The sequence below is a fragment of the Hyla sarda genome, chromosome 4, assembly GCF_029499605.1.
Source record: "Hyla sarda isolate aHylSar1 chromosome 4, aHylSar1.hap1, whole genome shotgun sequence".
NCBI classification, from domain to species: domain Eukaryota; kingdom Metazoa; phylum Chordata; class Amphibia; order Anura; family Hylidae; genus Hyla; species Hyla sarda.
Window position 1 is genome coordinate 283,747,018 of NC_079192.1, and position 24,672 is coordinate 283,771,689.

The following is a 24,672-nucleotide window of genomic DNA, read 5'->3' on the forward strand; positions in this document are numbered from 1 at the left end:
GTTAAGGTTTGTGAGAGGCAGTGCTGTTTGGACTTAATTAGGCCTCACCTGTGCACTGCCTATAAGTACCATCTCCTCCCACAGCCTCCTGCCGGATCTTTGTTGCCTTGACCCTGAGTGAAAGCGTTCTTTGTTCCTGTGTTCCCTGCCTGTTGCCGTACCCGTTGCTACTGACTACCGCCTGTGAACCGTTGCTGCCTGCCCTGACCATTTGCTTCGTCCGACTACGCCTTTGCCTGATCCTATTGTACCTTGCCTTATCTCAGCAGCCAGAGAGGTTGAGTAGCTACTGGGTGGAACGACCTGGGGGTTACCTGCCACAGCAAGTCCATCCCGCATTGCGGCGGGCTCTGGTGAAAACCAGTAACTCCTTAGACTCCGTTCCCCTGGTACGGCCCACGTCTTCACCTCTCTGGCTCAGCGGATCCACCACCAGCCTCCGCTACCAGCTACGTGCCCAGATCCTGACACATTCTTTTTCAAAAAGCTCAATGGCGCTCCTTCTCTTCTGAGCATTGTAGTTCGTCAGCAGAGCACTTGACGTCCACACATGGCGTATTTCCATACTCAGAATCATTGGGGTTACAAATTTTGGGGGGCATTTTGTCCTATTATCCCTTGTAAAAAAATTAAATTTGAGGGAAAACTAGCATTTTAGTGAAAAAAAACACCTGTGGGGTGTTAAGGCTCACTGGACCCCTTATTATGTGCCTTGTGGGGTGTAGTTTCCAAAATAGTATGCCATGTGTTTTTTTTTTTTTGCTGCTCTGGCACCATAGGGGCTTCCTAAATGTGACATGCCCCCCAAAAACCATTTCAGAAAAACTCACTCTCCAAAATCCCACTGTCGCTCCTTCCCTTCTGAGCACACTACTGCGCCCGCCGAACACTTGACATACACATATGGGTTACACATTTTAGGAAGATTTCTCTCCTTTTACCACTTGCAAAAATTCAATAACTGGGTCTACAAGAACAGGCCAGTGTAAAAAAATTAAGATTTTGAATTTTTGCTGCTATTCCTGTGAAACACCAAAAGGGTTAACAAACCTTTTGAATGTCATTTTGAATACTTTGAGGGGTGCAGTTTTTATAATGGGGTCATTTATGAGGTATTCCTAATATGAAAGCCCTTCAAATCCACTTCAAAACTGAACTGGTCCCTGAAATTTTTTTTGATTTTGAACATTTTGTGAAAAATTCGAAAATTGCTGCTATACTTTGAAGCCCTCTGATGTCTTCCAAAAGTAAAGAATTGTCAACTTTATGATGCAAATATAAATTAGACATATTGTATATGTGAATCAATATATAATTTATTTGGAGTATTCATTTTCCCTATTAGCAGAGAGCTTAAAAGTAAAAAAAAAAATCAAAATTTTCAATTTTTCCATAAAATTTTTGAATTTTTCACCAAGAAATGATGCAAGTATTGACAAAATTTTACCACTAACATAAAGTAGAATATGTCACGAAAAAACAATCTCGGAATTAGAATGAAAGGTAAAAGCATCCCAGAGTTCTTAATGCTTAAAGGGGTACTTTTTTTTGTTAAATCAACTGGTGCCAGAAAGTTAAACAGATTTGTAAATCACTTCTATTAAAAAATCTTAATCCTTCCAGTACTTTTTAGGGGCTGTATACTAAAGAGAAATCCATAAAAAGAAATGCATTTCCTGTGATGTCCTGACCACAGTGCTCTCTGCTGACCTCTGCTGTCCATTTTAGGAACTGTCCAGAGAAGGAGAAAATCCCCATAGCAAACATATGCTGCTCTGGACAGTTCCTAAAATGGATAGCAGAGGTCAGCAGAGAGCACTGTGGCCAGGATATCACAGGAAATGCATTTCTTTTTGGATTTCTTTTTAGTATACAGCCACTAAAAAGGACTGGAAGGATTACATTTTTTTTAATAGAAGTGATTTACAAATCTGTTTAACTTGCTGGCAACAGTTGATTTAAAAAAAAATAAGTTTTCCACAGGAGTACCCCTTTAAAGTGACAGTGGGCAGATGTGCAAAAAATGGCCGGGTCCTACAGTGAAAATTGGCTGGGTCCTTAAGGGGTTAAAAAAAATAAAAAATAAAAAAAAATAAAAAATAAAATCTGTTTTATGAAAAATTGTAAGTTATCACTGTTTATCAGAATATAATATTGATTGCATCTTGGAAATGGTGACAGATGATCTTTCACTCATGTTTTAGGTGTTGATGGACAGAGCAAAGATTCTTTATTTGGAATGCTGCGCACACCTTTTTTTTTTTTTTTTTTTAAAGGGACAAACATCTGCTCTTTATTTTAAGCTTAGTAAATATCCTTATATATGAATTAGTATCCAAATTTCTATTTTCATTATTATCTATATAGTTAAATTACTAATTTTCTCCATGCTTCCAGACGTTTAACTTCATTTTCCAAGGGTCTTTCTGAGGTGACCTATAAAGGCTATTAGAATCTTATATAGGATTTCACATTTCCTGGTTTTCTGCCCTGACTGTCTGCGTTCACTTTGATTATCTCCTTTGTGAGGGTTTTATGTCTGTATTGCTTTCCTAACCCTGACATGGAAGAGTAATAGAATTATGTCTTTTTACCATAGGCTTTCTTGCCACCCGTCATCTGTATTTAATGAATATTTGTTATTGTTTTGGTCCTTTGGAGCCTCATTGCTCTTAGGTGTAAAAGATATCAGTCTAAGCTTCAGTTGTCTAATAGAAGATTTCTTATCTTTTTTTTAACCTCCCGGACTGTCATATTTACATAGCAAGATAGCATTATTAGATTTTTGTGTGCACAGTACAAAGTGATATGCAGCACAAATTATAATTACCAAAGTAATATGCTGAAAAGACAGCAACTTTAATAATAAAGAAAAGGATACAAAGACTGTGGTGTACCTACTATAGATTATGTAATGCCAATATTATGTTGGATTTTTTTTTTATATATAAAACACCATTATCAATATTATATTACAATTACTCATGAATAAATTTTTAGTAAACAAACTGAATATTACATATTCGTTATTCATATTCATTACATCTTGTTACCAAACTAATTAAAATAGAAATGTATCAAAATAATGTGAGAAACCGGAAAATACAGCAGAGGACTACCATTCATTTGAGAAATAGTTAGAGCCCCCAATAAAATATGTAATATAAAAAAAAATCAAAATGGAAAGATTATTTAACTCCATAAGGACATAGCCAATTTTCATTTTTGCATCTTCGTTCTTTTTCTCCTCGCTTTCAAGAGTCATAACTCTTTAATTTTTTCATCCACAAAGCCATATGATTGTTTGCTTTTTTTGCACGACTAATTGTACTTTGTAGTTACACCTTTTATTTTACGTTAAAATGTAGGGCAAAACAAGAAAAATTATATTTGTGTGTCTGTGGGGAGGATAGGGAATTGAAACAAAAAAAAATGCAATTTTGAAACTTTTGGGGGTTTGTTTTTATGCAGTGCACTTTACGGTAAAACTGACACAGTAGCTTTATTCTGTGGGCCAGCATGATTTAAATGATACCCATGTTTACGTACTTTTTCTTTTTTTTAATCAAAATAAATTAAAATGCCCTATTCTGACCCCTATCACTTTTTTATTTTTCCGTATACATGGCTGTATGAGGGCTAATTTTTTTGCACTATGATCTGTAGTTTCTATTGGTACCATCTATGTTTTGTTGGGACTGAGTGATCAGTATTTTTGGCATTGAGTATTTTTTTTTTTTAGTTGAGGCTATTCACCTTGCAGGATAATAAACATGACATTTTAATAGTTCAGACAATTACACGTGAAGCGATAGTATATATGTTTATTTATTAATGGGGTTATCCAGGAATCAAAAACCTGACCTATTTTCTTTTAAAGACCGCTCCCTGTCTGTCTCCACTTTGGGTGTTGTATTATAACTTGGCTCTATTCACTTCAATGGAACTGAGCTCCAGAACCACACCCAACCTGAAGACAGATATGGAGCGGTCTTTGAAAGAAATTCTCTCTGTTTTTCGATTCCTGGATAACCTCTTTAATTACTTTTCTTTTTTTGTAAAATGGGAAAAGGGAGTGATTCAAATTTTTATTACAAGAGGCGCTGACTCTGCCAAGCTGAATCACTGGAACAATGGACTGTCATTTTAACTCACTGTGGGGGTCCGATAAGCATCCCGAACCCACCAGCACCTGCGAGTAGGTCTTTAGAGATGTTGTGATTGCCATTGATTATGGCATCTAAAGGGTTGATAGTGGACATCAGCATGATCGCTAATGTCTGACTTCAGTGCATGTCCCCGGCTGCTGATAGCAAATCCAGCACTAGCTTCATAGGTGGTAAACCTGTAGCCACATACATGTACATCGCTATGTACTTAGTACCAGGGCACAGCAATGTACATGTATGTTGTGTGTCCTCTAAGGGATAAGGGCATGTTTTCAGTTTTGTTTTCATCGCCTATTGATTTCAATAGGGGATGTTGGAAAAACCAATGTTTTAAGAGAAAAACTGCACTGTTAAAAAAAAACAAAAAAACTAAACAAAACAAAACAAGAAGTTACAAGTCACTTTTCAGAGTGGTTCTGTGTAAAAGCTTTTCTTGAAATAAATGGGAACTTTCAAAAATGGAATAAAAGTCCAAATAAAAACCACATCAAAAGTAGCATCAAAATCTATACAGTAAATGCCACACTGATTTTGAAGTCTTTTTTATGGTGTTTTTTTTTCCCTATGGGGACCCCTTAAGGACATGCCCCGTAAATGTACGGCACCGCTAAAAAGTACTTAACATTTATGGCACAGCTTTCCTGGATCACCGCATCTCCGGACACAGTGATCGGAAGGGGATGACTGCTGATATCTATCAGCAGACATCCCGGCATATCGCCCAGGGGGGTCCTGAGACCCCCCCCCATGTCGGCGATCGCGGCAAATGGCTGGTCAATTCAGACCTGCGATTTTCCGATATTCCGGATCAATCGAGTCTCTGGTGACCTGGAAAAAAAGGGTGAATGGGGCTGTCCGAGACAGCCCCATTCACCCATACCCAGCAGGAGTGAGGTGGCACAGGTGCCGCCTCACGATCACGTGACTGATCGGTTGGAACGACCGGTCAATCACAGACTTGCTGGGCGGTGATCAGCGGAGATCGGTGCTGGCGGGGGTCTCCTACCTTGCCCTGGTCCGGAGGGGGTCCCCTCAGGATCGGTGGCGGCGACAGGAGCAGCAGGATACAGCAGGAGGAGAGGTCTGTTCACCTCCTACTGTTGCTTAGCAACAACTCGCAGCAAGCAAAGCCAAAGGGCATGCTGGGAGTTGTAGTTTTGCAACAGCTGGCGTTCCAACTACAACTTCCAGCATGCCCTTTGGTAGTCTGTGCATGCTGGGGGGTGTAGTTTTGCAACAGCTGGAGGCACATTTTTTTCTATGAAAAAGTGTGCATTCACTGTTGCATAACTACAACTCCCAGCATGCACAGACTACCAAAGGGCATGCTGGGAGTTGTAGCAGTATGCCTCCAGCTCTTGCAAAACTACAACTCCCAGCATGCCCTTCTGTTGTCAATGCATGCTGATTGTTGCAGTTTTGCAACCGCTGGAGACACATTGGTTGTGAAACAGAGTTTGTTACCTAACTCAGTGTTTCGCAACCAGTGTGCCTCCAGCTGTTGCAAAAATACAACTCCCAGCATGCACTGACAGACTGTATATGCTGGGAGTTGTAGTTTTGCAACAGCTGGAGGCACACTGGTTGCAAAACACTGAGTTAAGTAACAAACCCTCAGTGTTTCGAAACCAATGTGCCGCCAGCTGTTGCATAACTACAACTCCCAGCATGTTTGGTCTGTCAGTGCATGCTGGGAGTTGTAGTTTTACAACAGCTGGAGGTTTTCCCCCCATGTAAATGTACAGGGTACATTCACAGGGGTGGGTTTACAGCAAGTTTTCTGCTGCAAGTTTGAGATGCGGCAAATTTTCCACCACAGCTCAAACTCCCAGCTCAAACTCACTGTAAACCCGACCGTGTGAATGTATCCTAAAAACACTACACTACACCTACACAAAATAAAAAGTAAAACACTACATATACACATACCCCTACACAGTCCCCCCCCCCCCCCCAATAAAAAAAAGGCTTGTACGGCACTGTTTCCAAAACAAAGCCTCCAGCTGTTGAAAAACAACAACTTGACAGCCACTGACTGTCCAGGCATGCTGGGAGTTTTGCAACAGCTGGAGAAACCCTGTTTAGGAAACACTGCTGTGGGGTAATTGTGTGGCGGATTCAAATCCCCAATTTAGGCCTCAAATGCGCATGGCGCTCTCTCACTTCAGGGCCCTATCGTATTTCAAGGAAACAGTTTAGGGCCACATATGTGGTATCTCCGTACTCGGGAGAAATTGCGTTACAAATTTTGGGGGCTTTTTCTCCTTTTACCCCTTATGAAAAGGTAAAGTTGGGGTCTACACCAGCATGTTAGTGTAAAAATTTTTTATTTTTACACTAACATGCTGGTGTTGCCCCATACTTTTAATTTTCACAAGCGGTAAAAGGAAAAAAAAGACCCCCAAAATTTGTAACACAATTTCTCGTGAATACAGAAATAACTCATAATACTCCCCCTTTATAAAGCATTGGTACGGCCTCACCTGGAATATGCTGTTCAGTTTTGGTCGCCTGTTCATAAAAGGGACACTGCGGAGTTGGAAAGGGTGCAGAGACACGCGACTAAACTAATATGGGGCATGGAACATCTTAGCTATGAGGAGCGATTAAAGGAGTTACAATTGTTTAGTCTTGAGAAGAGACGTTTAAGGGGGGATATGATAAACGTATATAAGTATATAAATGGCCCATACAAAAAATATGGAGAAAAACTGTTCCGGGTTAAACCCCCCCCAAAGGACGAGGGGGCACTCCCTCCGTCTGGAGAAGAAAAGGTTTAGTCTAAAGGGGCGACACGCCTTCTTTACCGTGAGGACTGTGAATTTATGGAATGGTCTACCTCAGGAACTGGTCACAGCAGGAACAATTAACAGCTTTAAAACAGGGTTAGATACATTCCTGGAACAAAATAACATTAATGCTTATGCAGAATTATAAAACGACATCCCTTTCCCTTATCCCCTTACACCCTTCCCTTCAATTCCCTGGTTGGACTTGATGGACGTATGTCTTTTTTCAACCATACTAACTATGTAACTATATGTAACTATGTAACTATGTGGGCGTAAAATGTTCTGTGGACGCACAACAAGGCTCAGGAGTGAGAGCACACTATGTACATTTGAGGTCTAAATTGGTGATTTGCTCAGGGGTGGCTGATTTTACAGCGGTTCTGACATAAACTCAAAACAATAAATACCCAGATGTGACCAGATTTTGGAAACTACACCCCTCACGGAATGTAACAAGGGGTATAGTGAGCCTTAACACCCCACAGACAGACAGACAAATCTTTCTGTCAGACAGACAGACAAATCTTTAAATTTCGTTAAAGTTGGATGTGAAAATTCAAAAAAAAAAAAATGTTTTCACTAAAATGCTGGTGTTACCCTAAATTTTTTCATTTTCACAAGGGAGAATAGGAAAAAAGCCCCCCAAAATTTGTAGCCCCATTTCTTCTGAGTAAGAACATACCCCATATGTTTATGTAAAGTGCTCTGTGGGCGCACTACAATGCTCGCTTTTTTGCTGTTCTGGCAGAATAGGGGCTTCCTAAATGTGACCTGCCCCCCCAAAACCATTTCAGAAAAATTTGCTTTCCAAAAGCCAAATGGGACTTCTTCTCTTCTGAGCATTGTAGTTCGCCTGCAGTGCACATGACGTCCACACATGGGGTATTTCCATACGCCAAAGAGATGGGGTTACACATTTTGGGGGGACGTTTTCTCCTATAACCCCTTGCAAAAATGTAAAATTTGGGGGAAAACCAAAAAATTCATTTACACATCCGACTTTAACGAAAAGTCGTCAAACACCTGTGGGGTGTTAAGGCTCATTGGACCCCTTGTTACGTTCCTTAAGGGGTATATTTTGCAAAATAGTATGCCATGTTGTTGTTTTTTTTTTTGCTGTTCTGGCACCATAGGGGCTTCCTAAATGTGACATGCCCCCAAAAAACCATTTGAGAAAAACGCAGCATATGTTTGCTATGGGGATTTTCTCCTGCTCTGGACAGTTCTTAAAATGGACAGCAGAGGTCAGCAGAGAGCACTGTGGTCATGACATCACAGGAAATGCATTTCTTTTTTGGATTTCTCTTTAGTATACAGCCCCTAAAAAGTACTGGAAGGATTAAGATTTTTTTTATAGAAGTAATATACAAATCTGTTTAACTTTCTGGCACCAGTTGATTTAAAAAAGAAAAGTTTTCCACGGGAGTACCCCTTTAAGGTGAAAAAGGGCTCAGTCCTTAAGGGATTAAAGCATACTGGTTATATCATAGAAAAGAAATAATGCTTATATATATGTTACCTACTAGGTCATTTAGATACTTTACAGGTACTTTTTATGTGCCTAGATTCACATATCCCTCTGTACTGTTGCTCACTCATTCTGACATCCACTGCTAAGCTTGCCCTCACTCACCATGCATTCACTCCCTAAGTCTGCTGTGCTTCGTTTCTTCATCCAATCACTGCAGGCTGCTCTGTAACCCCCTCTTCTCTGTTTTCAGACAGGAGTCTGATATTCAGGACAGGAGTGAGCACCCACCCTCCCTTCCTAGACTTTGTCCCAGCCTGTACTTCAAAGAGGATGCTGCAGCTGGACAGGATTATGTTCTTGATGATATGGGAACCCCTAGTGGTCTATTTTATTAGCCATAATTTCTATAAAAAGTTGATAAAATTTTTTATGAATAATTTTAGAAAGGTTAATGTTTTGCCAAGATGTACAACATATAAAGAGATTTTGATTCTGACAGTGCCCATTTAAGGTTAAGCGAATATTCTGTTAATAGGCCTTCAGTCATGCTGTTCCTGTCATACCCAGAACTCCCCTTGTCATATTTCCATAAGATCCAGAGGTATAGAGTGGAAAACATAAAATCTTACAAAATCTATCACATTACCTCACACACTGTTACATAACTATTATAATTCTTTTAATTTACACTCAATGCCACATGGTCAAAACTAATGCACAATGATGAAGCAGCTGTGTGCCAACTTTAAAGTTGATTCACACAGCTATTTGTATAATGTGCAAATATAATTTCTATAATATATTCATATATAATATTTGATTACTTTAATATACACTGCTCAAAAAAATAAAGGGAACACTAAGATTACACATCCTAGATCTGAATGAATGAACTATTCGTACGAAATACTTTCGTCTTTACATATTTGAATGTGCTGACAACAAAATCACACAAAAATTATCAATGGAAATAAAATGTATCAACCCATGGAGGTCTGGATATGGAGTCACACACAAAATAAAAGTAGAAAATCACACTACAGGCTGATCCAACGTTGATGAAATGTCCTTAAAACAAGTCAAAATGAGGCTCAGTATTGTGTGGCCTCCACATGCCCGTATGACCTTCCTACAACACCTGGGCATGCTCCTAATGAGGTGGTGGATGGTCTCCTGAGAGATGTCCTTCCAGACCTGGACTTAAGCATTCGCCAACTCCTGGACAGTCTGTGGTGCAATGTGGCATTGGTGGATGGAGCGAGACATGTGCTCAATCGGATTCAGGCCTGGGGAACGGGCGGGCCCGTCCATAGCATCAATGCCTTCCTCTTGCAGGAACTGCTGACACACTCCAGCCACATGAGGTCTAGCATTGTCTTGCATTAGGAGGAACCCAGGGCCAACCGCACCAGCATATGGTCTCACAAGCGGTCTGAGGATCTCATCTCGGTACTTAATGGCAGTCAGGCTACCTCTGGCAAGCACATGGAGGGCCCAAAGAAATGCCACCCCACACCATTACTAACCCCCCGCCAAACCGGTCATGCTGGGGGATGTTGCAGGCAGCAAAATGTTCTCCACGGCACCTCCAGACTATGTCACATGTGCTCAACGTGAACCTGTTTCCATCTGTGAAGAGCATAGGGTGCCAATGGCGAATTTGCCAATCTTGGTGTTCTCTGGCAAATGCCAAACATCCTGCATGGTGTTGGGCTGTAAGCACAACCCCCACCTGTGGACGTTGGTCCCTCCTACCACCCTTATGGAGTCTGTTTCTGACCGTTTGAGTGGACACATGCACATTTGTGGCCTGCCGGAGGTCATTTTGCAGGGCTCTGGCAGTGCTTCTCCTGCTCCTTGTTGCACAAAGGCGGAGGTAGCCGCCCTGCTTCCGGGTTGTTGCCCTCCTACGCCCTCCTCCGCGTCTCCCGATGTACTGGCCTGTCTTCTGGTAGCGCCTCCATGCTCTGGACACTACGCTGACAGACACAGCAAACCTTCTTGCCACAGCTCGTATTTATGTGCCATCCTTGATGAGCTGCACTACCTGAACCACTTGTGTGGGTTGTAGACTCGGTCTCATGCTACCACTAGAGTGAAAGCACCGCCAGCATTCAAAAGTGACCAAAACATCAGCCAGGAAGCATAGGAACATTTATTCTCTTATTTTTTTTACCACTTACTTTTCTCTTTAGCCCCCTTAGGAGGCTATACCATGCAATCTTTTGACTGCATACACTGTTCAATGCTATGCCATAGCATAGCATTGATCAGTGTCACCAGCGCTCTGCTGAGCAGGCATGGAGCAGTAGATCGCCGATCGGACAACGAGAAGGCAGGTGAGGACTCTCCTGTTGTCCAGTAAGCTGATTGGGACATCGCAATTCTGTCGCGATAGTCCCGATCAGCTCCGCTGAGCTGCCGGGATAGTTTTACTTTCAGTTTAGACGCCACAATCAAATTTGATCACTAAAGGGTTAATGCCGGGCATCGGCCCAATTGGTGGTGCCCAGTATTAGCCGTGGGTCCTGGCTGCCCATGGCAATTGGGACCCACAAAGTTTAACTTGTTCTCCACTCGTGAAAACGGTTTAAACCTTGTTAGCGGGATAAGGGCGTACAGGTAAGCCTTGAGTCCTTAAGGATTCGGAAACGGGGGCATACCTGTATGCCCTGCGTCCTTAAGGCTAGGTTTCCACTTGTTTTTTTTTCTGGCAGTTTTTGAGCCAAAGCCAGACATTTTTTCAAAAGGAATAGGACATATAAAGGAAGGATTTATACTTCTCCTCACTTATGGATCCACTTCTGACTTTGGCTCGAAAACTGCAGTGGCAGTTTTCCAAAAACTGCCAGGAAAAAAAAACAAGTGGAAACTTAGCCTAAGGGGTTAAACAGATTTGTAAATTACTTGTATTTAAATATATTAACCCTTCCAGTACATTCTTTTCTTTTTGAATTCCTTTCTGTCTGACCATAGCTCTCTGCTGACACCTCTGTCCACTTTATGAACTATCCAGAGTAGGAGCAAATCCCCATAGCAAACCTATCCTGCTCTGGACAGTTTCTGACAGAGAGCACTGTGGTCAGACAGAAAAGAAATTCAAAAACAAAAGTACTTCCTCTGTAGTATACAGCAGGTGATAATTACTGGAAAGGTTAATATATTAGAAGTAGAGATGAGCGAACTTACAGTAAATTCGATTCGTCACGAACTTCTCGGTTCGGCAGTTGATAGCTTATCCTGCGTAAATTAGTTCAGCCTTCAGGTGCTCCGGTGGGCTGGAAAAGGTGGATACATTCCTAGGAAAGAGTCTCCTAGGACTGTATCCACCTTTTCCAGCCCACCGGAGCACCTGAAGGCTGAACTAATTTACGCAGGATAAGTCATCAACTGCCGAGCCGAGAAGTTCGTGACGAATCGAATTTACTGTAAGTTCGCTCATCTCTAATTAGAAGTAGTTTACAAATCTGTTTAACTTTCTGGCACCAGTTGATTTAAAAACTTTTTTTTTTCCACCGGAGTACCCTTTTAACAAAACATTAGGAAGTTAAGAAAAATGATATGTATTCATACAATAAAATATGTACAGCAGTTATCAGCAGTTAAATAGGACGGGTAATTTGGCATCTATATTAATGTAGAAACAGTTCCTAACTTAAATTTAATATATATATGTATGTATATTTAACTTCAAACAGGAAACAATGTCCAACGCGGTTTGTGGAGTAAAATCAGGAGCTTTTTATTCACGGATCAATGGATACATACAGGAGCAATACGCTAACCCGTTTCGGATCGAACTGGATCCTTAAAGGGGTACTCCGCTGCTCAGAGTTTGGAACAAACTGTTCCGAACGCTGAAGCTGGTGTCGGGAGCTCGTGAGGTCATAGTCCCGCCCCCTTCATGACATCTCGCCCCCTCAATGCAAGTCTTTGGGAGGGGGCGTGACGGCTGTCCCATAGACATGATGTAATGTCATGCCCCTATCGTGATGTAGAGAATAAAATGTCAAAAGCCAGAATACCCCTTTAATCATGGCATGATATATATAAATATATGTATACTTATTTATATATATACATTTTTTCAATTATATTAATATTTTATTGTTTATTATAATCATGTATAATGTTTAATTTCCTTAAAATTTTTTTATAAATAAATAAATATATATATATATATATATATATATATATATATATATATACATACACTGCTCAAAGGGAGCACTTAAACAACACAATATAACTCCAAATCAATCACACTTCTGTGAAATCACACTGTCCACTCAGGGAACAACACTGATTGACAATCACTTTCACATGCTGTTGTGCAAATGGAGCAGACAACAGGTGAAAAATTATAGGCAATTAGCAAGACACCCCCAATAAAGTGATTTTTAAATAAAACATTTTTCTAATTTTTAAATAAAATAATGTAATTAAAAAAATAATAATAATCATATAAGGTTAGCTAAATCGCACGGTCGATGGCGTACACGTAGAAAATTGAGAATTTTTGGTCACTTTATATACCATAAAAATATTAATAAAAAGCGATCAAAAAGTCACATCAAGACAAAAATGGCACCGATAAAAACTACAGACCACGGCGCAAAAAATAAGCCCTCATATAGCCCCATATGCGGAAACATTCAAAAGTTATACTAATTTTGGTGCATGTAGTTATCATTTTTTAAAGTAGTAAAATAAATAATATCTACATAAATTGGGTATCCCTGTAACTGTATGGACCTACAGAATAAAGATAAGGTGTCATTTTTACCGAAAAGTGCACTGCACAGAAACAGAAACCCTAAAAAGTAGCAAAATGGTGTTTTTTTGTTTCATTTCACCCCACAAATAATTTTTTTTTGTTTTGCCGCAGATTATGTTATTAAATAAGTAATGTCATTACAAAGTACAATTGGTGACGCAAAAAATAAGCCCTTATATGGGTCTGCAGGTGCAAAATTTAACGTGTTATGATTTTTAGAAGATGAGGAGGAAAAAACTAAAGTGCATAAACGAAGATTGTTTTGAGTCCTTAAAGGGGTATTCTATCGAAAGGATAGGGGATAAGATGTCTGATGGTGGGGGGCCTGCCGCTGGGACCCCCAGCGATCTGCTGCAGGGAGATCACGGGGGGTCCCAGTGGCGGGCCCCCCGCGATCAGACATCTTATCCCCAATCCTTTCGATAGGGGATAAGATGTTTTTGCCCGGAATACCCCTTTACGGAGTCCTTAAGGGGTTAAGTTTCTGGCACCAGATGATTTTAACAAAATTGGAGTGGAGCACCTCTTTAAAGTCTCTATTAAGCAACCATTTTTGCTGTCCGTGGGTGACATCACCAAACCTCATGTTCTGGACTTCAGATAGTAGTCAAAAGTGAAAATCCACAGTCTTGAAAGGGAGGATTTAGGGAGCACCCAGGGTGTGGCTTGTCAGGTAAGCAAATGTTTGCTCACTTTTTAAAGTCTCAAGCAACTGGAGTACCCATGTGCACATTGCTATTATGTTGGCAAATGGCCTGTTCACGGTATAACACTGAGCTACAGGGTAGTATGCCCTACAATAAATCTGGCATCTGATGCAACATGACATTCTCAATCTATCAGAAAAAAACGTCAGTGTGAAACCAGAGGCCGAGTTACGGCTCCATCCAACTTGTTACATATTCCAGCCGTGTGCATGAGCCCTTTGTGTCAGTGCTTTGCTCAAGGGGGGAAGATGGCCAAAATAAACAGTGCGTCCCTGTGGGAGAGAATTTCTAATTATTACCAGTGTAACAGCTACAAAATGTACTAAGATAACCAGGCAACCAAGCTGCCTGAGCTCAGTTACACCAGGCGCTTCCTTACAGCAAGTTTTCTATAATTTTACTGCACTGTGCATTTTGCTTCCATTATGGTGTTTTTTTTTTTTTTTTCTTTAAGTGGTTTCCATAAAAACATTTCTTAAAGAACTTTTTATAAAAAAAAAAATACAAAAACACTATGAATTATTTTTACTGAAATTTTTGATGGTGTAGAATAGAACTGCTTCACAAATTAACCAGCTAAATGACTTTACTTTTCACCTACTTGCTGATAACTATAAAAAAAATACAACATAGGAACACAAAAAAACATTGAACGGTTTGGTGAATATATTTAATTTACTTGGAATACTTCTGATATAGTAACTATCATTATCTGATTAGATATAAGAGGGGGGTAAGAAGTAAAATAAATGTCCATATAGTTGGCATTGGTGTTTATATCTGCGTGGTTAAACAATGCTTTATTTGGCATACCCAGCTGAAATTAAGTATACATTTTGTGAGCACATTATACAGAACAATGAGATCAAATAGAGCTAGCTAGCAAACCTCAATTTTATGAGGAACATCTTGCTGGAAGGGGCCAGTGTCAGGGTCAAACTGAGAAACATGCGGATGATCTCTTTACATACATTAGAGTACTCCCTACATACAAACCCCACAGTGCTACTACTCTTCACATTCTTGCAATTCTGTGACTCTAGATTAATAGTAAGATAATTACAGAACATAAATAAGAAAAAGAATTTCATTTATTTAACTGGATTATGGACAATGATAAATATCAGATGAAGAATGCTTCAAATATATAAAGGGGAATATATGAAGCAGACACAAGCATATATATATATATATATATATATATATATATAGACATATATTAAATATTACATTTTATTTAGACAGTTAAAATTTTCTATATATATATATATATATATATATATATATATATATATATATATGTATTGAAAAATTTAAAAGATACCCATTTCTAAATTTTGAATAAAAGTAGGCAAACTGATAAGAAATCATCTTAGGTACTAACCTTGAATGTACTCTATTTTTGTTGGCTGTGCCTTCTTTGGTGGCATTACAGGGGAATGTTTATTTTCATTATTTTTGAACAACGCCAGGCGCACAGCTGGATCTAGATGAAAAGGTACATGTTAAAATTAAAAGGGTATGATTTGTTTTGCTCTTGTAAAGGTTAAGTTACTATTTTTGAGGTCTAAAAGCCAACAAGGTTTCATGCAGTTTTAAGAATGAAAATTGGTGTCTTCTTGGTGTCTTCAAGAAAATATATTTTTTGGGGAAAAAAAAAAATAACAGAACAAAAATAGTTTACTTTCAAATCCAAAATTCTGTAATTGTGAATAATATCAAGCATAATGACTATTCCTAATTAAATAATACTACTACTACTACTACTACTAATATATATATTACAACAAATTATGCTACAAAATGAGAAAATAAGTTGGCAAATGCTGACATTTTCACTTCATATAACAATGACATTACAGCTCAAATGATAAACTTTCTGCTCAGAAAATGACAAATTTAGCTTACTGGTTTATTTTTATATAGGTCTATTTCTTAACAGAAGATTCTTAAGAGAGGGTTGTAGGCCCTACATGTCTCTAATCAAGAATCAGCTACATAGAAGAAAAAATTCTTCTACAAAGAGGAATCCGAAACCTTGAATCAATTTTTCTAATACAGTGTCATCTTCAAAGCATGTCTGTGCTATGATGCTTCTCATTTGTTAGGAAGAGCCTAATTTTTTAAAGACTCCATTTGAAAACCACTGGAATTTGAACATGCAGCTAGATGCAATGCAAATAGTATTATCAATGAGTCTTTTTGCTCAGCAATGTAACATTCATTTTGTATTATACCACTGTTGGTAAAATAGACTGTTAGTAACACACACAGTAGCTAATATATTTTCCAACATATAATCACTATCACTGAATTTCCTTACAGTAGATAATTAAATAAAATAGATATAAACCATAAAGCAAAACTTAACATATTAAAATGACACCCACAAGGTCAGAGGAAACATTACGCCCAAAGAGCTGCATCTAAAAGAACTAACTTTATGACATTTAACCTGTCATGACTGAGTGGTTTGCAGCACAATGATTTACAATGGCCAGTGCAAATAAAAATATATTTATCAGAGCAAGCCGAAAGATTCTTCCAGCAAGAAGGAAAACTAATCTAGACTTCAAGACTGCTCGATATAGACAATTCATTTATGTTTTCCTTGCCTTTTTCTTGTTGTTGATGTCCCAACAACAACATATTCCTAAATGACATGAGAAACCCCAACTTTTTAATGGTGGGTGGTTGGGACCAAGTACACTTTAGCACCTTCATTTTTAGGATCTGCGGGGATGACAAAATTCTGAATGTTGAAGTTCGCGGTATGACTTATCCTAGTAATATTCCATAACATTAGAAAATAAGAATACCCCTTTAAAACTAATATACATGGATGGGTTAGGCATTAAGAAAACGTAACTCTGCATCTCACACTCCAACCAACATATCACTAAATTGTAAAAATAAATAACTAAATAAATAAAGTATTTAAGTAACTAAATAAATAAATAAATACATTTTTAGCAAAATGGGAGCTATCCTCTTTTTGGTAGCATCCTAGTTAATATTTGTGCATGTATCTGGTATAGGGTAGTTAAGTTGTGACACAGACTTACGTGTGGACATATATTCTTTGTACAATGCCGCAGAATATGTTGGTAAAATATAAAAAGCTATACTTGTGGAAAATATTTGTATTTTTGGTGGGGGCCAACGGTTGGATAACCTATAGCTGTTTACTATTGTTTGCCTGACAATACAGAAAAGAAAAAGAAAGGAAAACTCTGGGCATATGACAGATATGTGATTGCACTTAAAGTCATTTTAGTAGTTATTTATGGAAGTGGAAATCAGTGTGTTTTTATTTAAGGCTGTAAAAGGTGACGGAACCATGGAGCTCAAGTGAGGTAATTTGTAATCTCTGATGTATTCCATCTGTCTTCTAAAATATTAAATACATCTTGACAGACCAAAAGCGAATATAATTATGATTTTATGCCCATTTTCCACTTTACGTTATTTACCTCCAGGATAAGTAAATCCTTGGTGGCTACAAATTAGGCCAAGGTTCTTAGGTATATGATGGTACATCTTTGCATAGTTTTAGGCTTACATCAATACTTTTCTTAGAAAAAATAATAATAAATCAATTAAGAAGTTAGTCCGGCTTTATTTACCCTTTGATCCCTATTACAAATTATAGGAACCTATTAAGCGAAATACCAAAAATTCTGCATTACACAAAAATACTTGACATTTCTCTATGGTAAAAACTTAAAAAAAATATACCAAAGGCACTAGATAGTATTCATTCAGACCTTGCAGGATGCTCCATATCCTTTCAAGTGGGGTAAGCTATGGATTAGATTTGTACAGTTTTCATAATACTGAACTCTAATCCTGTCCCCCAAATGAAATGAAAATATAAAGGGATGATATATAATGGAAAAGACATGTTTTATATTGCTTGGTGATACAATGACATAGTACTGCATTGTCATGCTTTGAAAAACCTTTAAAGTGGTACTCCGGTGGAAAACAATTTTTTTTTTAATCAACTGGTGCTAGAAAGTTAAACAGATTTGTAAATTCGGGTAGAAAACAGACATGGTGCACATCTACAATCTTGTATAATCATCTGATTGCTTCTCAGCATAGTATCAAAAACTAACAGGTTGTTAGTATACATTTTTGATCAAAAAGTTCACGCCCACTCGCCACGTCAAGGCCACAGATTTGTAAATTACTTCTATAAAAAAAATCTTAATCCTTCCAGTACTTATTAGCGGCTGTATATTACAGAGAAAGTTCTTTTGTTTTTGGATCTCTTTTATTTCTGTCCACAGGGCTCTCTACTGACACCTCGGTCTGTATCAAGAACTGTCCAGAGCAGCATAGGTTTGCTATGGGGATTTTCTCCTGTTCTGGGCAGTTCCTGACATGAACAGAGGTGTCAGCAGAGAGCATTGTGGACAGAAAAAAAAAAGAAATCCAAAAAGAAAATAACTTCTTCTGTAGTATATAGCAGCTAATACGTACTGGAAGGATTAAGATTTTTTTAAATAGAAGTAATTTACACATCTGTTTAACTTTCTGGCACCAGTTGATAAAAAAAAAATAATAATTCCATCGGAGTACCCCTTTAACCCCTTAAGGACTCAGCCCATTTGGACCTTAAGGACTCAGACAATTTTATTTTGCACTTTCGTTTTTTCCTCCTCCCCTTCAAAAAATCATAACTCTTTTATATTTTCATCCACAGACTAGTATGAGGGCTTGTTTGTTGCGTGACCAGTTGTCCGTTGTAATGCCATCACTCACTTTATCATAAAATGTATGGAGCAACCAAAAAAATACTATTTGTGTGGGGAAATTAAAAAGAAAACCGCAATTGTGCAAATTTTGGAAGGTTTTGTTTTCACGCCGTACAATTTATGGTAAAAATTACATGTGTTTTTTATTCTCTGGGTCAATACGATTAAAATGATGCCCATGATTATACACTTTTCTATTACTGTTGCGCTTAAAAAAAAATCGCAAACTTTTTAACCAAATTAGTACGTTTAAAATCCCCCTATTTTGAAGACCTATAACTTTTTCATTTTTCCGTATAAGCGGTGGTATGAGGGCAATATTGAACTTTTTTTTTTTTCTTACGTTCATGCCGTTCACCGTACGGGATCATTTACATTTTATTTTAATAGTTCGGATATTTACACACGCGGTGATACCAAATATGTATACAAAATAATTTCTCTACACTTTTTGGGGGTAAAATAGGGAAAATGGGACAATTTACATTTTTATTGGGGGAGGGGGTTTTTCAATTTTTTTTTAATTTTTTTTTACTTTACTCTTATAATCCCCATAGGGGACTATTTATAGCAATCACTCGATTGCTAATCCTGTTCAGTGCTATGTATAGGACACAGCACTGATCAGGGTTATTAGTCATCTTCTGCTCTGGTCTGCGGGAAGGCAGATCAGAGCAGAAGACTCCCAGAAGACAGTGGAGGCAGGTGAGGGCACCTCCGTCTGCCGTGCAGGATGATCTGTATTGATCACGGCATCTGAGGGGTTAATGGCGGACATCAACGGGATCGCGGTTGTTCGCCATTACCGGCGGGTCCCTGGCTGTTATCCACAACCGGGACCTGCAGCGCATGAGGCCGGCATCACTCCGATGCCCGCGGTTAGGCTTAGGACGTAAATGTACGTCCTGGTGCATTAAGTACCACATCACCAGGACGTACATTTACGTCCTGTGTCGTTAAGGGGTTAAAAACCCTAAAAGATTGCTTGTTTGTAAGGATGGTGTCAAGAGGTTTGCATTAAAATACTGCAACTAAACATATCTTATCTGGTAAGCATCACTTATACATATTTACTTTCATGCAGTGGCTTATGTATATATGTCAGCAAGGTAAACATATCAGAATACAAATCCAAATTACTTACCCAACATTTTTTTATGTTTTGCTTGCTTAGACTTCATTTTCTGGGCTCTTTTCAGCATCAGTTGTGCAGTAGACACCTCTTTAAACCCCCTACAGGAAAAGATATGAACATACATATAAGCTGAGCTTCATGGTAACACACCAAGATAGAGTGAAAGGAAGTATTCTACATACCACTCCTGGGAAATTTTTTCCTCTTTCTCCGATTTGAAGGAAATGTCAGTATTGGACTTCATGCTATACACATGTGACAGATTGTGTTTCTCCGACCTGCCATCAGATGAAATAGTAGGCCAAATCAGTTAAAACTGAGATGTACTAAGGCTTTGTAGTCTAAAGCAGCTCTAGCTAACTGTTTATGCATTCCAAAATCTAAAATAAAATCTACTTTAAATAGTGGTGGAAGGCTTTATCGTGAAAGGTTGTAAACGTCCTGAAACATTTGGAAATGTTTAAATTTCAATTACTTAAAGAACAGTTCAAAAATTACCGTCAGCACACAAATCCTGACCTGCACATCTATATCTAGATAAAAAAAGACCTGTTCTCCACATAAATTAAAGTGTTGGGTGCTTTAACATGATCGAAAAGTCTATAATTACAATTCTAAAGACATTGATGACACTATAAGCGTATATAACAAAGATGAGTATTGATAGTGTCAAAGACAACTAGTTTTACTGCAGGAGCACAAATGTTCATCCTTTCAAACAATAAATTGGTCCAAACTTATGTCCTGATTAATTTCTTTATCCATTTTTTTTTAAAGTTAGTTTTGATGAAAGATTAAAAGAACTACATTTATATAGAGATATTGGGGGAGATTTATCAAAACCTGTGCAGAGGAAGAGTGGTGCAGTTGCCCATAGCAACCAATCAGATTGCTTCTTTCATTTTCCACAGGCCTCTTTAGAGGCCTGTGGAAAATGAAAGAAGCAATCTGATTGGTTGCTATGGGCAACTGCACCACTCTTCCTCTGCACAGGTTTTGATAAATCTCCCCCATTGAGACTTGAGATATTAAGTAAAACCCCCTTTAAAAGGCAGGGGGACGCTGAATATTAAAAGCCTTAGATAGAGAAAAATAAAATTACCACTTATGTGAATGTATAGAATTGTTTTGCATACTGATTCACCCTGATCACATTTTGGTATAAAGGGGATTTTTTTCCCTTCTAGCGCAAATATGTTGTTCTTTTTAACCCCTTAAGGACTGAGCCCTTTTTTCACCTTAAGGACTGAGACCTTTTTTGCAATTCTGACCACTGTCACTTTATGAATTAATAACTCTGGGATGCTTTTACCAATTATTCTGATTCTGAGATTGTTTTTTCGTGACATATTTTACTTTAACACAGTGGTAAATTTTTGTCATCCTTTCTTGGTGAAAAATCCAAAAATTTCATGAAAATTTAGAAAATTTAGCATTTTTCTAATTTTGAAACTCTCTGCTTGTAAGGAAAATGGATATTCCAAATAAATTATATATTGATTCACACATACAATATGCCTAGTTTATATTTGCATCATAAAGTTAACATGTTTTTACTTTTAGAGAGAGGGAGGAAGGCGCCTCATGTGCGGGATCAGCAGATCTTGTTAGTGGGGGTGGGGGACGGTAATTCCCAAGCCGCTTACCAAAGTTGGTTGTGCGCCCACACACAACAAGGGAAAATGCAGAATAAATGTAAATGAAGGTCCACTGCAGCCCTCCTGGGTAGAAGAAAAATCAAAACAGAATGACCATGAATTCAGGAGTTCGTCCGGCGCAGAGAGGAACCATCAGGAAGCCAAATAAAATCAATGGATTTATTAAATGCAACGCGTTTCGCTGCGCATGCGCAGCTTCATCAGGCAGGATGTGGATGTCAAGTGCTCTGTGGGTGCATGTCACATTTAGTAAGCCCCTATGGTGCCAGAACAGTAAAAAAAAACAACAACATGGCATACCATTTTGGAAACTACACCACCTCAAGGAATGTAACAAGGGGTCCGCTGAGCGTAACACCCCACAGGTGTTTGACGACTTTTCGTTAAAGTTTGATGTGTACATGAATTTATAATTTTTTTCACTAAAATGCTTGTTTTCCCCCAAATTTTACATTTTTACAAGGGGTTATAAGAGAAAATGCCCCCCGAAATTTGTAACCCCATCTCTTCTGAGTATGGAAATACCCCATGTGTGGACGTCAAGTGCACTGCGGGCACACTACAATGTTCAGAAGAGAAGAAGTCAAATTTGGCTTCTGGAAAGCAAATTTGGCTGAAATGGTTTTTGGGGGGCATGTCGCATTTAGGAAGCCTCTATGGTGCCAGAACAGCAAAAAAAACAAACACATGGCATGCTATTTTGGAAACTACCCCCCCAAGGAATGTAACAAGGGGTACAGTGAGAGTTAACACCCCACAGGTTCTTGACAAATTTCCACTAAAGTTGGACGTGAAAATGAAAAATTAGATTTTTTTCACTAAAATGCTGGTTTTACACCAAATTTTTCATTTTCACAAGGGGTAATTGGAGAAAAAGCCTCCCAAAATTTGTAACCCATTTTCTTCTGAGTATGGAAATACCCCATATGTGGATATAAAGTGCTCTGCGTGCGAACTACAATGCTCAGAAGAGAAGGAGCACCATTGAGCTTTTGGTGGGAGGCCATGTGCGTTTACAAAGCCCCCCGTGGTACCAGAACAGTGGACCCCCCCCACATGTGACTCCCATTTTGGAAACTACACCCCTCACAGAATTTAATAAGGGGTGCAGTGAACATTTACACCCCACTGGCATTTGACAGATCTTTGGAACAGTGGGTTGTGCAAATGAAAAATAAAATTTTTCATTTTCACAGACCACTGTTCCAAAAATCTGTCAGACACCTGTGAGGTGTAAATGCTCACTGTACCCCTTATTACATTACGTGAGGGGTGGAGTTTCCAAAATGGGGTCAAATGTGTGGGGGGGGTCCACTGTTCTGGTACTATGGGGGTCTTGTAAACACACATGGCCTTCAATTTCGGACACATTCTCTTTCCAGAAGCTCGGCGCTCCTCTTCTGAGCATTGTAGTTTGCCCGCAGAGCACTTTACATCCATATATGGGGTAGGTTTTTACTCAGAGAAAATGGGGCTACACATTTTGGGGGGCTTTTTTCCTATTCTCCCTTGTGAAAATGAAAAATGTAGGGAAACACCAGCAGTTTAGTGACATTTATTTTATTTTTTTTTCATTTTCACAACCAAATTTAACGAAAATTTGTCAAACACCTGTGGGGTGTTAAGGATCACTATACCCCTTGCTACATTCCGTGAGGGGTGTAGTTTCCAAAATGGGGTCACATCTGAGTATTTATTGTTTTGCGTTTATGTCAGAATCGCTGTAAAATCAGACACCCCGGTGAAAATCACCAATTTAGACCTCAAATGTACATGGCACGCTCTCACTTCTGAGCCATGTTGTGCGCCGGCAGAGCACTTTACGCCCACATATGGGGTAGTTCTGTACTCAGGAGAAATTGCGTAACAAATTTTGGAGGTCTTTTATTCCTTTTACCGCTTGTGAACATTAAAAGTATGGGGCAACACCAGCATGTTAGTGTCAAAATATTTTTTTGTTTACTAACATGCTGGTGTAGACCCCAACTTTACCTTTTCATAAGGGGTAAAAGGAGAAAAAGTCCCCCAAAATTTGTAACACAATTTCTTCCGAGTACGGAAATACCCCATATGTGGCCCTAAACTGTTTCCTTGAAATATGACAGGGCTCAGAAGTGAGAGAGTGCCATGCGCATTTGAGGCCCAAATTGGGGATTTGAATCCGCCACAAAAATACCCTACGGCAGTGTTTCCCAAACAGGGTGTCTCCAGCTGTTGCAAAACTCCCAGCATGCCCGGACAGTCAGTGGCTGTCCGGCAATACTGTGAGTTGTTGTTTTTCAACAGCTGGAGGCTCCGTTTTGGAAACACTGCCTTACAAAATATTTTTTTTATTGGGGGGGGGGGGGGGGGGGACTGTGTAGGGGTATGTGTATTTGTAGTGTTTAACTTTTTATTTTGTGTAGGTGTAGTGTAGTATAGTGTTTTTAGGGTACATTCCCACGGTCGGGTTTACAGTGAGTTTCTCGCTGGGAGTTTGAGCTGCGGCGGAAAATTTGCCACATCTCAAACTTGCTGTAGACCCACCCGTGTGAATGTAGCCTGAAGGCCAGACGAAGCACGTAACCCGTGCGAAACAACGGCTGCTGTCGCCTTCTGTATACCCGCCGACATGTGTCCCTCCCCACTGCTTGTGTCCATGTTAGTATCTATCTACAATAAAGAAGATTGAGAAGAAGTGGTGAGTGTCCAACATCTTTTGTTCTTTGTTCCATACTTTGTAATGACCCCTTTAATTTTCCATAACTTATACTCTAAAAGAAAAACAATAAAAAATTGTAAGGGGAAATTGAAAAAAATGCTAATTTGGTGGGTTTCTTTTTTTTGCCATTTACCTTGTGCTCAACCTTGCATATTATTTTGATACTTTAGGTCAGCCTGATTACACCAATACCAAATTTGTTTAGTTTCTGTCATGTTTTACTAATTACATTTTTTTAAAACTTTTACATAAAAAAAAAAATTCTGACCCCCTATAACATTTTAATTTTTCCGTATACTGGTCTGTATGGGGGCTAATTTTTTGGGCCGTAATCTGCTGTTAGTATCAGTACCATTTTGGTATTGATCAGACTTTTGAACAATTTTTTCTGGGATATGATGTTATAAACATAAAAAACACAATTCTTTTATTATTATTTTTTTTTACGTTAACACTATTGATTGTACGGGATATATAATGTTATTTTTTAATGGTTCGG

The 24,672-nt window shown here is 38.8% G+C and overlaps 1 protein-coding gene across 4 annotated transcripts in view; it reads right to left on the reverse strand.

The window, feature by feature from the left end:
- The window catches only part of LRRIQ1 (leucine rich repeats and IQ motif containing 1), a 213,004-nt gene that overhangs the window by 74,712 nt on the left and 113,620 nt on the right, over window positions 1-24,672 (reverse strand). For all 4 annotated transcript variants that reach the window (XR_008892716.1, XR_008892717.1, XM_056574413.1 and 1 more), the window contains 3 exons: window positions 19,997-20,092; window positions 19,824-19,912; window positions 15,301-15,402 (listed from right to left, as the gene is read on the reverse strand). Coding sequence is in view for 2 of the 4 variants with exons in the window: in XM_056574413.1 (XP_056430388.1) it covers window positions 15,301-15,402; window positions 19,824-19,912; window positions 19,997-20,092 (287 nt within the window). In the remaining 2 variants the exon portion in view is untranslated. The remainder of the gene's footprint in view (window positions 1-15,300; window positions 15,403-19,823; window positions 19,913-19,996; window positions 20,093-24,672) is intronic.